Source organism: Protopterus annectens, chromosome 12.part0 (assembly GCF_019279795.1).
Source record: "Protopterus annectens isolate FY-2018-M chromosome 12.part0, PAN1.0, whole genome shotgun sequence".
NCBI classification, from domain to species: domain Eukaryota; kingdom Metazoa; phylum Chordata; order Ceratodontiformes; family Protopteridae; genus Protopterus; species Protopterus annectens.
This window is the reverse complement of record NC_056746.1, coordinates 1349601044-1349615468: the sequence shown is the minus strand read 5'-3', so window position 1 is coordinate 1349615468 and position 14425 is coordinate 1349601044. Positions and strand designations below refer to the sequence as shown.

At 44.4% G+C, this 14425-nt stretch overlaps 1 protein-coding gene across 1 annotated transcript in view; it reads left to right on the top strand.

The window, feature by feature from the left end:
* The window catches only part of TCFL5 (transcription factor like 5), a 705475-nt gene that overhangs the window by 171022 nt on the left and 520028 nt on the right, over positions 1-14425 (top strand). Inside the window, exon 2 of the mRNA XM_044090401.1 lies at positions 5649-5832. Coding sequence (XP_043946336.1) covers positions 5649-5832 — 184 coding nt within the window. The remainder of the gene's footprint in view (positions 1-5648; positions 5833-14425) is intronic.

The window sequence follows — 14425 nt, the reverse complement described above, 5'->3', positions numbered from 1 at the left end:
ATTCTGACAGAGCTGAACAAAAGCTTCATTTTTTGGATGTCCATCGTCAGCTCGGGTATTATTTGCAGAGAACTAAACAATTCAGGAAATCAGACCAATTATTTGTCTCCTATGCAGAAAACAGGAAAGGTCTCCCAGTATCGAAAGTGACCTTATCCAGATGGTTATCTTCCACCATTTCTTATGTGTATTCGCTCAGAGGCAAGCAACTACCCTCTAAACCGAAGGCACACTCAACCAGGAGTCTATCCACTTCTTCAGCTTTTCAGGATAGGCTACCCATTGATACCATTTGTGCAGCAGCTACTTGGGCCACTCCTCATACCTTTGTCTCTCATTACAAATTAGATTTGGCCTCCAGGGACAGAGCCAGTTTTGGTTCCACAGTACTCAAGAGTCTGTTCCATTGAGCCACCCAGGATAGAGGTGCTAGGGACGCGGTCCCATCCAGCAAGAATGAAGGCGAGATTGACAACTTAACATTTAGAAGTTATGTACCTACCATAACGTTCCATGTTAGTTGTCTTCTCTCGCCTTCTTTCTTGCGTCCCTCCCTCCTTCCCCCTGGCCTGGACAGATCTTGAAGGGCTTCTCTTTCTCAGGTTTTCTCTCCTGAGTCTTCAGTAGAAGAGTCTATCTTAAGAACTTTTTTGCCTAGTTCTACTAGGTTAGTCTTTGCTCTTCCTTTGGGAATAGTTTTATTTAGCAGGGTATTATAGCTATCAAACAAGATCTGAGGTAGTCTCGCCTTGCATCATGGGATATAGGGTTGCCTCGAGCTGATAAAAGGAGTTCTCAAGCTAAGCAAGTGCCGAGTCAGAGCCGAGGATCGGCTCCGAACCCATCCAGCAAGAAAGAAGGCGAGAGAAGACAACTAACATGGAACGTTATGGTAGGTACATAACTTCTAATTATGGTACACTTGTTGCCCTGATGGCTAGTGTTTCTTTACCCCATCCCTATCACCTTAATAGTTTGAGCCATTATGACACACTTGTAGATGCCCTGGTGAATAGTGTGACCCCCCCCCCCCCACACACACACTTTCAGTCCCTGTACTGCTGTACATGCAGTTACTGCACATTTGTGGACGACTTGGTGGGTAGTGTTTTCCCCCCAATCCCCTTACCAAAGTGTGTTATGACACTTCACTGTAGAGTAATACCTGGTATTTTCTGGCACCCCCAACCATGATTCACATACCAGTCTTTTTGCCATGTTCGGTTCCACAGTGTGGTGGGGCTGGCCATGCTGATCTATATGGCCAAGTAGTTTCTTGACTCACTCAGCATGTAGATGACTTCCTCGAGGCAGTTCTGGAGGAAAGAGCAGATTGCTAATTAGCATATGCCTCTGCCCCGGACTGCCTCATTTGCATTCAGCACAGTCTCAGGGCCAGCCTTGTGTGGTACTGCACCATGCAACACAGTGGTAGGGCTGTTCATGAACCCCAAAAGGTTACAGCAGTGTGTACAGAAAAGTGTAGATGTTGTTTAGGAATATTGTTATGCAAAAATATAAACAAAACAATATTAATAAATTATAAAAACATTGAAACAATAAAAATATATATAGAAAAGTGGAACAAAATTATATTAACTTTTGAAGACAGATTGCAATTAATTGTATCATTTCCTTTAGGAAACTTATCAATACAAACATAGATCTAAAACTTTGGTTTGAACTTTTAACCCCATTTACCATCACTAAGAACTTTCCTCACAAAATATATAGGGAAACAATAACCTCCTAGGAACAAAATGGATTCTTATGCTGGTTTCAGTGTGTAAATTAATTAAATGTTTTAGATAAACATACAAACTGTTTACAATATTCCAACACAGGACTGGTTAACCTTATAAAGCATTCTAATGTACACTCAAGATTTATGCAGATTAATAATTCCTCATTTAAAGATATTCCAAATCTAATAAGTTTTCTGTATGAATTTATATATAATAGTTGTGAAAAGAAAAATTCCATTTCAAATCTATATAAAGAGTTAATAACATATAAAACAATTCCCAAGCCAACATACTGGCTGTTCTAAATAAAAGGTCAGTCAGTGCAGTTAACAGAAGAAATTAAAACTATCAGTTAATTACACCTCTAACACACAGTACTGGAAAATATTTAACTGGAAATACTTACATAGAGCATTTTAACACCAGATAGAATTAAAAAGATCAGTACTACTACAAATGGGTTTTGCTGGAGGTGTGAAAAGTCAAATAAAGCAGACTGGATTCATATTTTTTATGAATGTAATAAAATTAAATCATATTGGAACAGGATCAATCGTTTTTTAAAAGCTTTATTTAATGAATCGTTTACCTTAACTAAAGCATTGATTATACTAAATGTAATTGAAGGTCCCTACCTGAATAAGACAAATATGTATTTGTTATAGACAATACTTGCTATATCTAGGAAATGCGTAACCAGAAGGTAGAATTCAAATACACATCCAACCTTGGAAGAATTCTACACTTTACTGAAGACAACTGCATCAATGGAAATAAAAATCAAAGAACTACGAATCTATCCCAGGCCATTGGTAAATAATCCTTGGAAGAAAGTTATATCTTTGGACACTCTACGGTAATCAATATTGTATCTCTGATTGGAGCGGACCTCAATGGGCATGTTGGTGAAGTGAACTGAGGGGATGAGGAAGTGATGGGTAGGTATGGTGTTAAGGAGAGGAATGCAAAAGGTCAGATGATTGTGGATTTTGCGAAAAGGATGGACATGGCTGTGGTGAATATGTATTTTAAGAAGAGGGAGGAGCATAGGGTGACGTTCAAGAGTGGAGGAAGATGCACTCAGGTGGATTATATCCTATGTAGGAGGGTCAGTCTGAAGGAGATTGGAGACTGTAAAGTGGTGACAGGGGAAAGTGTAGTTAAGCAGCATAGATTGGTGGTCTGTAGGATGACGTTGGTCATCAAGAAAAAGAGGAGTGTGAAAGGAGTGCCAAGGATTAAATGGTGGAAGTTAAAAAAGGGTGATTGTGAGGTGGAGTTCAGGGAGGAGTTAAGACAGGCACTCGAAGGCAGTAAAGAGTTACCAAGTAACTGGGAAACTACATCAGAGCTAGTAAGGTAGACTGCTAGAAAGGTGCTTGGTGTGACATCTGGACAGAGGAAGAGGCTGATGAAGAAAGTATAAGGAGATGAGATGCATGGCAAAGAGAGAGGTGGCTAAGGTTAAGGCATATAGAGAGTTGTATGAGAGATTGGACACTAAAGAGGGAGAAAAGGACCTGTACCGATTGACTAGACCGAGGGACAGAGCTGGGAAAGATGTGCAGCAGGTAAGGGTGATAAAGGATAGTGAGGGAAACGTACTCACAAGTGAGGAGAGTGTGTTGAGTAGATGGAAAGAGTACTTTGAAGGGCTGATGAATGAAGAGAATGAGAGAGAGAGAAGGTTGGATGATGTGGGGATAGTGAATTAGGAAGTGAAACAGATTAGCAAGGAGGAAGTAAGGACCGCTATGAAGAGGATGAAGAATGGAAAGGCTGTTGGCCCAGATGACATACCAGTGGAAGCATGGAGGTGCTTGGGTGAAATGGCAGTGGAATTTTTAACCAGATTGTTTAATGAAATTTTGGAAAGTCAGAGGATGGCTGAGGAGTGGAGAAAGTGTTTTGGTACCTATCTTTAAGAATAAGGGTGATGTGCAGAGCTGCAGTAACTACAGAGGGATAAAATTGATCAGTCACAGCTTGAAGTTATGGGAAAGAGTAGTGGAAGCTAGGTTAAGAAGGGAGGTGATTAGTGATCAGTATAGTTTCATGCCAGGAAAGAGCACTACAGATGCAATATTTGCTCTGAGTGTGTTGAAGAAATACAGAGAAGGTCAGAAGGAGTTGCACTGTGTCTTTGTGGACTTAGAGAAAGCATATGACAGGGTGCCTAGAGAGGAGTTGTGGTATTGTATGAGGAAGTCTGGAGTGGCAGAGAAGTATGTAAGAGTGGTACAGGATCTGTACGAGGGTAGTGTGACATTGGTGAGGACTGTAGTGGGAGTGACAGATGTGTTTAAGGTGGAGGCAGGATTACATTAAAGATCAGCTCTGAGCCCTTTCTTATTTGCAGTGGTGATAGACTGACACATGAGATCAGACAGGAGGGCCCGTCGACTATGATGTTTGCAGATGACATTGTGATATGTAGTGAGAGTAGGGACCAGGATGAGGAGACCCTGGAGAGATGGAGATATGCTTTAGAGAGGAGAGGAATGAAGGTCAGCAGGGCTAAAACAGAATATATGTGTGTAAATGTGAGGGAGGGTAGAGGAATGGTGAGGATGCAGGGAGTAGAGTTGGTAAGGGTGGATGAGTTTAATTACTTGGGATCAACAGTTCAGAGTAATGGTGAGTGTGGAAGAGAAGTGAAGAAGGGAGTACAGGCAGGGTGGAATGGGTGTAGAAGAGTGTCAGGAGTGATTTGTGACAGACTGGTACCAGTAAGAGTGAAAGGGAAGGTCTACAAGAGGGTAGTGAGATCAGCTGTGTTATATGGGTTGGAGACGGTGGCATTGACGAAAAGGCAGGAGTCAGAGCTGGATGTGGCAGAGTTAAAGATGTTAAGATTTGCACTGGGTGTGATTAAGATGGACAGGATTAGGAATCAGTATATTAGAAGGTCAGCTCAGGTTGGACAGTTTGGAGACAAAGCAAGAGAGGCGAGATTGCGTTGGTTTGGACATGTGCTGAGGAGGGATGCTGGGTATATTGGGAAAAGGATGCTAAGGATGGAGCTGCCAGGTAAGAGGAAAAGAGGAAGGCCTAAGATGAGGTTTAGGGATGTGGTGAGAGAGGACATGCAGGTGGTTGGTGTGAAAGAGCAAGATGCAGAGGACAGGAAGAAATGGAAACGGAAGATCCGCTGTAGCGACCCCTAACGGGAATAGCCGAAAGAAGATTAATAACATACAGTCTATATAATTGAAAGGCTGCTGTAAATATTGAATATAGTTTAAAATGATATTTAAAAATATTATGTAAATGTTATTTTAATTGAAAATAATTTTTTTGAGAAAAAAAAGAAGTTTACATGTTGAGATACCTACATGAATTCACTCCATAGCTTTTATATCTTAGCTTTCATGCTGTTTTATTTATTCTTTTAATGTATTACGTTGCCCCATATAAGTTACTTAGATTCTTAAAACAAAAATCCTTGATGCCAAATCATTCAGCAGCTGACCCTGATGCACTATTTCTTCCTTTGCAATAATCATAACTCGGTAAGTCATTCATTTCCATACTTTCCTTCTAGAAGTATATTTTTGGGAATAAAAGAAAAACAGTTTTGGGTAGAAAATACAGTTTATGGAAATAGTTAAGTGAATTAGCAAACTTTTTAAATGCTGATATTTTCACTAAAACTGCTACCATTTTGTCTAATAAAAACACATTTAAAAATATTGCATTTAATACTGAATTTGAGTATATATGGATTAAATCTGAATAGTTGTTTTGTGTATGAGCTTGTGGGTGTGTGTTTAACTGTGTGTGCAAGCATGTACATGTGTATGCGTAGGTATGTGTATGTTTTGGCACATGTGTGTGTGTGTGTGTGTGTGTGTGTACATATGCATGTACTCTTTATTTATTTATTTTTTCTGCATCCTTCAGCTTGGTGACATTGATCCGCCATCCTTCAGAGCTCATTGGCATGCCTTCTCACCAGCAACAGAACAAGTGCACAGCTTTAGTGAAAAATAAGGCAGCTGCTACTAGTGCCCTGCAGTTTGCATACCCACTTTTTGCTGCCAACATCTGTTCCAGTGCTGAGAGCTGCAGTTCCACACAGAGTCAGGTAAGTACATAGACTGCCATTAGATATGGACATAACTATTTTGTGTAGCACTGCCAGCTGTGAAAGGTATGCTGGATAAACTTTGAGAGGAAGCTGCATATACTGCCATCTATGAGTGCTCTGTCATGTCCTTGCAAGGTGCTGGCTATTCCTTATACCTTAATACTCATCCAGGTTTGCTTTCCTTGCTGAGTGAAAGTGTAAAGGGGTTTTGCCTGTAAAGGAAGAGTTTGAGATGCGTAACCTGAGGGAGGATATTGATAGGTGAGAGTATGAGTAGGTAGAACCCACAGTTGTCTCCAATTCACTACCTCACACTGTTACTTTCATTACATCTCAGTTCTGCTGTCTGTCACTCAGATTCTACAGCTGTGGTCATACCTCTCAACCTCTTGGCACCAGAAATCTGGACAAAGTCTGATATAATGGGGGAGCACAAAGGCTCAAAAATAGGGACAGATATTAAAAATTACTCTTATAAACTTAGAAAGTAGCTAGATTAACAGGGTTTGTGTTAAAATGCATTTTCTAATAGATATGAAGTCTGAAACTCAAATGTATAAGTTGTCCAATCTCGCCTTCGTTCTTGCTCGAGGCTACCCCTTATCCCAGAATGCGCAGCTTCAGCTATCCAGATCTCGTTTGCCACTTTAGCTGCGAGGCTGCAATCAGTACTGGCTCAGGCTTAGTATAACTTTTTTCTCCATTAAATTTAAATAGTTTGCTTAAGATTTGATATATATTTTTTCTCTTATAGTACTTTGTAAGTTTCTTTTATTGTAAACCCCTTATCTCATCCTTGTGGTGTTTTTTGTGCTGTGTTGGCCATCGCCCCTTAGTCGCTAGGCCTTCTGTTATTCCCTGAACTCGTTTAACTTGGAGAGTCGTCCCCCCCCCCCCTTAAGGACAGCCATTTAAGTTAGAGGCTCTCCTTTAAGGTCTTTAATTTTTAGTTTACTATTGTAGTGTGTCTTTTTGGTAAAATGTCTAAGGAAGTTAAAACCTCAGGTTTTAAGAAGTGTGACTCATGCTGTCAGAAAATGTCTCTGACAGATGGGCGCACTAGTTGTGTTTACTGCTTGGGGGCTGTGCACCTGCAGGACTCTTGTTCTATTTGTTATGCCTTTAGTCCAAGGGTCTTGCAGGAGCGGAAAAATAAGATTATCCTCCGTGGATTATGAAATTAGGATTATCAGGCTAAAGCATCTCAGCCAGTGAAACCCTTGAAACCAGTCAAGCCGTCGGCTCCATGTTCGGAACCGACCTGTGAGCTTGACAAACCAAGTGTGACGGTGCCATCTGGCACTGACAAGACTACTCCTCCATTGGCTCCAACTGTTACTTCGGAGCCGTCTCGGAGCCACAAACGAGCTAGGTCTCCTTCATTGGAGCCGATTAGCTTGGTGCCACAATCACCCTTACTTCAGAGCAAGACTAGTACATCGCTCATCTTCCCACTCCTCTCAATCCTCGAGGTTATCTGATCAGGATGTGGAGAGAGTGGGTCAGTAGGTTGCTGAAATCACAGGCCCTTGCTAAAATGCTTTTGAGCCCGCCTCAACAGGCTTCGGCTCCATCCGCTTCGATTTCAATTCCTTCTCTGACTATGCGTAGTTCGGAGCCGGAGTCCATGGATAGTGGTTCCTTTGGCACCGATGACATCCTCTTCGGCTCAGACATTGGCTGTGATTACCTCAGACCCCCCCCCCATTGAGGTATCTGGGCGCCAAAGCTCTCTTGTCGGCTCCGAGGGGGAAGTGGCATAGGACCCTTGTCCGACCCCGCTGTCCCTCTTGGAGTGTCGGCTCAGTTGAGCTTTGCTCCCACATCGGCCTTGGAGCCGTCGCCCTTGGCGCAGAGTAGGATTCCTGTCTCTTCGGAGTTGGAGCCCTCCTTGTGTCGAGACCGTAACACATTCTCGGTCATGCGGAGAGTGCTGTCTCCACAGACGGCCCCCACTATCTGTTCCATCTGCTCTGTCCCCCTCGGTGCCTGTGACAACCTCTGCTCCTCCTCCAGCCCCAAAGTGTAGGGAACCAATGCCCCAGGACAACCCCATTGGATGAACCCTCTTCCTCTGAAACCTCCCCAGAGCATTCTGAGCAGGCTTTTCGGAAGAGAAAGTGCAAGAGGAAGCACCAAGACTCCCCTGAGTCTGTCACCTCAGATACAGACCTGGATGAATCAGAGGAGTCCTCAAGGTCCCCTCTAAAGATGTTTCCTTTTTGGACATCCTTGAGATTCTCAGGCAGAGGCGTAGCTGGACTTTCCTCGCTCCCTCCGAGGATGAGTCTGTATTCCTGGACGCATTTGGTTCCCGACCTTCCACCTGCTGGGTGTCTCCGCCTTTTGATCCACACATGTCTGTAGTGTCTCGAAAGGCTTGGTCTGCTCCAGATTCCATGGAACCTGTCCCAAGGAGACCCAATAAATTTATCACAGCTCCCCAAGACAAACAATTCTTGACTGAGGGTGTCCCAGTTGATGCCATGGTGGTAGCAGCAGCCACAAAGAGAGAGTTAGCTGAAACCACCTCATCTGTCCATTCACCGAATAAAGACTCTCGTACGATGGACAAATATGGGAAGTGAATGTTTTCATCAGAGACCTTCTCACTTAGGTCCCTGAACTATCTTTCCCATTTTACTAGGCTTCTTGGAGATGCCCCACAAGATCCATCAGCTGAGGGAGCTTCAGCCAAGGTAGCTACCCAGCTGGTGACTCTTAATTCAGTAGTCAACTCCTCCATTAGGCTTATTTCATACACAGCCGATTGAGTGAGTAGAGCTGCAGGAACAGGAGTGGCTCTTAGGAGACATTCTTGACTACGGCTTTGTCAGTTTGCAGAATCTTTTAGAGCGTCCTTTACCAGTACCCCCATTTGATGGCTCCTCTCTTTCTGTCTCAGGTGAAAGACACGCTTCCCAGGTGTCAGCAGGAAGGCAAGTCGCTCTCTGATGTCGGAGTCCATTTTTCCACTACTACCAGACCCATACCCAAAGGGTCAGAAGGATAGAAAGATGTGGCTTCGAAAATACCAGGGACCCTTGCCTGATGCACGTGATGAATTTTCCCCAGGGACAGAGGGGGCAATAATGGCAGACGTCACCCTCGTGGCAGAGGGGATCTGCAAAATCAGGTTGACAGATGCGTTCTCTTCCAAACCCTATCAACATCCCTGAAGGGATGCCCGACTACTCAACTCTGGAGGCAGTCGGGGGAAGGCTTTCATTGTACCCAATCGCCTGGCAAAATATTACAAAAGACAAATGGATACTAGCCATTCTATCCGGAGGTTACAAGATTCCCTTTCATCGACCCCCCTTTTGTTTCAAAAATGTCCCAGATTTTCCACCCAATCTAAGGGATCAGGCAGTCACAGAAGTTTCAAGACTGCTAGAAAAAAAGAGCCATCCCGGAAGTCCCCGCAGACCAAGTAGGATCCGGAACTTACTCAAGATTCTTTAGTGCCCAAAAAGACAGGGGACTGGAGACCCAATTCTGGATCTCAGCAGGTTAAACAAATTTGTACAAAAAGAAAAGTTCCAGATGGTAACACTGCAGTCCATTCTCCCCTTTCTGGGTCAAGACACTTGGATGTGCTCCATAGATCTTCAGGATGCGTACTATCATATAAAAATGGACAGACTGTCCAGGAGATTTCTACGCTTCCAGTTAGGGGCCAGTCATTACCAATTCAGAGCTCTGCCCTTTGGTCTCACCACAGCTCCCAGGGTGTTCACCAAATGCATGGCAGTAGTCACTGCTCACCTGAGATGTCTGGGATTCCAGGTGTTTCCTTATCTGGACGACTGGCTCCTCACTGCTACCACCAGGCAACAACATATAGAGGCACGAGATTACACCCTCACATCCTGTGCTCAACTAGATATCACAATAAACTTTGTAAAATTTGCCTTGTTGCCCTGTCAATGGCAGCAGCTATTCTTCTAGTTCCCTTAGCATGCTTTCACATGAGAATCCTTCAGTGGCTTCTTTTTACAAAATGGTCTTTCCAGGAATTACCCATGTCCCACATGATACTTATTATGGAATCTTGCAAAATATTTCCTGGTGGATGGTCTCCCCACTAGTGACTCAGGGCAGACCTTTCATGGAATCCCATCCGGTTGCCACAGTGACCACGGACACTTCCCTGATGGGGTGGGGGGCATTATCTAGGGAAGACAGTCCAAGGTACTTAACCTCACGAGTACCACTTGCACATCAACGTCCTGGAGATGAGAGCGGTGCTTCTAGCGTTGCAAGCTCTTCAAGACTCTCCCTGCCGGGACTATTGTAATACAGACTGACTATGTCAGTGGTTTGGCGCATCAAACAGGGCGGAACCAGGTCTTACCCCTTGTGCCGAGAGACCCTCAGACTGTGGCAATGGGCGATTTCCTTCCAACATTTTCTGACAGCAACACATATTCCTGGGACATCCAACATAATAGCGGACAGGTTCAGCAGGACTATCCTCATGCCTCATGAGTTGTCTCTGAAACAGGAAATTGTGGATCTTATTTTCCGCAAATGGGACCAGCCTTGCTGCAGTTTCTCTGCCTCTCCCCTCAACAACAAATGCAGCAGCTACTTTTCCCTTTTTCCTCCTCCATGTCAGATGTCCAGGGGCGCTCTAGTCCACGATTGGCCTCAGGGACGCCTTAATGCATTTTCCCCCTTCCCCATAATTCCAAAAGTCATTCCAAAAGCAAAATTGTTGGGTTGCAAAATGATCCTCATTGCCCCCTATTGGCCTCAACAGATTTGGTTTCCGTTCTTCACCCCCACCATCTAGGCCAGCCCTGGGTTCTGGACCCCATTACTGGACCTCTTGATTCATCAATCAGGCGGGATACACCAATCCCTCCAATCTCTCATGCACACAGCTTGGTTACTCCACTTCCAATCCTAGCCAGGCTCCCCAATATTTCCCCAGCAGTCCGTGATGTTATTGATGTTCTTCGTGTTTCACTGTTGCAGTCATAACTGTAGGTACTCTTGCCAGCAGGCAGCCCGAGGTCGGCCAGAATATCGAAGTCTGGGTCCGGCGTCGGCTGTTTCAGCCAGAACCCTGACATCAGAGCATATGGGTATAAAGCTGACAGCCGACGCCATCTTCTCCAGTCTTTCTTGCCGTGCAGTGCAAAGCAGTTCGCTTGTTGTTGGTTGGCGTTTTCAAGACAGCGTGGTGTGATTGTCGTCGGTCCGAAGTTTTCTACTTCTCTTCTCAAAGCTAAGTACCCCGTTGGGGAAACCTTTTTCTTGCTCCTCCGATGTCAGAAAAAGTTAATAATTGTGTAGCGTGTGGAAAACAAATACCTCATAAAGATTTCCACTCTTACTGTCTACCTTGCTTAGGCCCTGACCACGACGTTTCTTGTCGGTTCTGTGCCAGGTTTAATTCTTGCACTATCAAGCGCAGGTACGATTGGGCCTTGAATTACTTCGGTAGACGATTTAATTATAGAATGTCGTCGGATACCTTACCGACTACCGGATTACAGAAGAAGCGCAAAGACAAGGACAGGCCTCCGAGGTCCAAACAGGATACTTTGCAGCCGGAGCCAGCTTTGGGTTCGGCGGTCGTCAGTGAGGCGCTTTTGCAGCCCCTGTCGTCCGCCACTTCAGAACCGATGGCCGACACGGACTCACATGGTGAGCCAACTAGGCCTAGTATTTTGTCTGCTGCAGGACCTTCGGACATTGCTCCTTCAGATGGGTCCGGAACCGCTGTGCAGGTACCGGCTTCTGAGGGGGTCTTCAGGCCTTCACACATTACTATTTCCACAAAAACAAAAGCTAAGTCAAAGACTCCTGTTAAACCCAGACTTTCTGCTCAAGCTTCTTCGGATTCAACTCCTAAGACTCAGAAGCAATTACTTCGGATGGCTGAGGATTTATTAACTATGATTAGGGGCTCTCACCCTCCTCCTGACAAAAGGCCTAGACAGGATATCCCTTATGATTCTTCTGATCAGGCTTCTGTATCTTCTGTTTCTTCCTCTGATCAGGATTACTCTTTTCCTCCATATGAGGATTCAGATGGTGAGGATTCTGTTCCCTCTGCCTCTCCCCCTGAAGATTTCTCTTTTGGGGAAACCTTGCATGAGATGAGGGAGCATTTTCATTGGGAAGGTCAGGATTATTCTGCTTCCAAAAAGAGACTCAGGGAATTTCTTCTTCTCTCTCAGCACAGGCCTTTAGCTATTCCTGCTGTACTTGACATTGTGGACGATGCCTTCTCTGAAGCTAACTTGAATCCTGATTCCATGCCGCCTGCTCCTTCTAAGCCTGATAGATTTTACAGGGTTCCTGATTCCCATCAATTCTTATTTCAAGAACCCTTCTGCTGATCCTGAAACCATTTCGCAGGGTTCCAAGGCTGCTAAGGCCGCTTCCTCTAAGAATCCTATCCCCTCTGAAAAGGATTCTCGTGCCTTGGACAAGTGGGGCAAAAAGGTTTATACTTCAGCTACCCTTTCTATTAGAGCTTTAAATTGTCAGTTTCACATGTTTAAGTATCAACAGTTTCTTTTATCTGTTTTAAAATAAAAGATTTATTCCTTTCCTGCATGTGCTGAAGACAAGGAATTACAGGATGTGTTGCATGCTACTGAACAAGTTAGCAAATATAGTTTACATTGTGTTTTTGATGCCTTAGAGGCTTCTTGCAGGGCGGCTGCCTCTGGTACTGTTATCAGGAGACATGCTTGGCTTTGTGAGCAGAATTTACCTGAACAAGTTAAGGCAAAATTGCTTGATGCCCCTGTTCAGCAGGATGTCTTATTTGGGTCTAAGGCTGAGGAGGTCATTAAAAAGATGGAAGAAAAAGCCAAGTCTATGCAGACTGTTAAAGATTTCTTGCAAGTACAGCCTCCTAGATTTTCCAGAAATTGGCCCTCCAAAAATTGGTCTTTACCCTCCTCTGACAGGCCTCAAAGGGGAAGATTTAGACGCTCCAGAGGTCGGGCGCAGGCTCAGGCCTCTTACAGATCTAGACAGTGGACTGCTTCTTCACCTAGAAGGGGAGAAGACAGATCTCAAACCCAAAGAAAGCAGACTCAATGACTCCCTCTGTTGGGCTTCAGGTCCTCTTTCCCTGGATGCCCCTCTCGGAGGAAAACTTTCTCTTTTTTACCAAAATTGGAGTCTCATTACCCAGGACAAATGGGTGTTAGACGTGATTTTGAAAGGTTACAGATTCCACTTTCACACTCTGCCAAGGCCTTCCGGCTGGCCAGATCTGCCAAAACTTCAATGGACAGAGGCCTTAAATCAAGTGGACGCTTTATTAGCCTTAAGAGCCATAGAACCTGTTCCACCTCTAGAGGTGGGGAAAGGTTTTTACTCAAGACTTTTTCTGGTCCCAAGAAAACAAAACTCCTGGAGACCTATTCTGGACCTCTCAACATTAAACACCTTTTTGGAAATTCCAAAATTCAAGATGCTTACACTTCAACAACTTCTTCCAATGCTCTCACAAGATGCCTGGATGGTAACATTGGACTTAAAAGAGGCTTACTTACACGTCCCCATAAGGCAACATTGCAGAAAGTACCTCAGATTCAAGGCAGGCTCGAGACACTTCCAATTCTCTGTACTGCCATTTGGCTTATCTACCGCGCCAGAGTTTTTACCAAATGCCTGGCTCCAGTAGTGGCTTACTGCAGACTACAGGGGATTCAGATTTACCCCTATCTGGACGACTGTTTAATTCAGGCAGACAGCAAAGGCCTTCTACTTCAACACCTACATTTTGTTCAACGCCTTCTCCTACTACTGGGATTCTCAGTGAACACAAAAAAGTCACATTTGATTCCTTCTCAACGAATGACCTTCTTGGGAGCCCTTTTGGACACAAGTTTACAGAAGGCCTTCCTCACTCCAGAAAAACAGTTACAGCTGGCTTCAATCTTCAAGACCTTGGCAGCATTGACTCAGCTCACTGCAAAGAAATTCCTGCAGGCTCTGGGCTACATGACCTCTTGCATTCTGTTGATTCCAAATGCGAGGCTTCACATGAGGAAACTTCAATGGTACCTAAAGAGTGTATGGTCTCAACATTGCCACAGTCTGGATACAATGATTCCACTGATTCCCTGCCTCCAGAAGGAATTCCTTTGGTGGTCCAGGGCGTGTGTTTTGAACGAAGGCAAGCCCTTTCGTCTACTTCAACCTACTCAGATCATAACCACGGACGCCTCGGATTATGCATGGGGAGCTCATTTTCTAGACAAATGCCAACAGGGTTCTTGGACAAACAAACACCTTCTATGGCACATCAACTTGAAAGAAATGTTAGCAGTCCAAAATGCTCTTCTAGTCTTCCAGACTCTTTTGAAGCCAGGACCTCTGCTAATTCGAACAGACAATACCACAGTTATGTGGTACATAAACAAGCAAGGGGGCTCTCACTCTTACCCCCTTAGCAGACTTGCCATGACCTTATGGGATACAGCCCTAAATTTTAATCTGGATCTACAGGCACAATTCATTCCAGGAAAACAAAATCTCTTAGCAGACAGCTTAAGCAGAAACATGTTGGATCCTCACGAATGGATGTTGGACCCCAACTTATTCAGCAAGA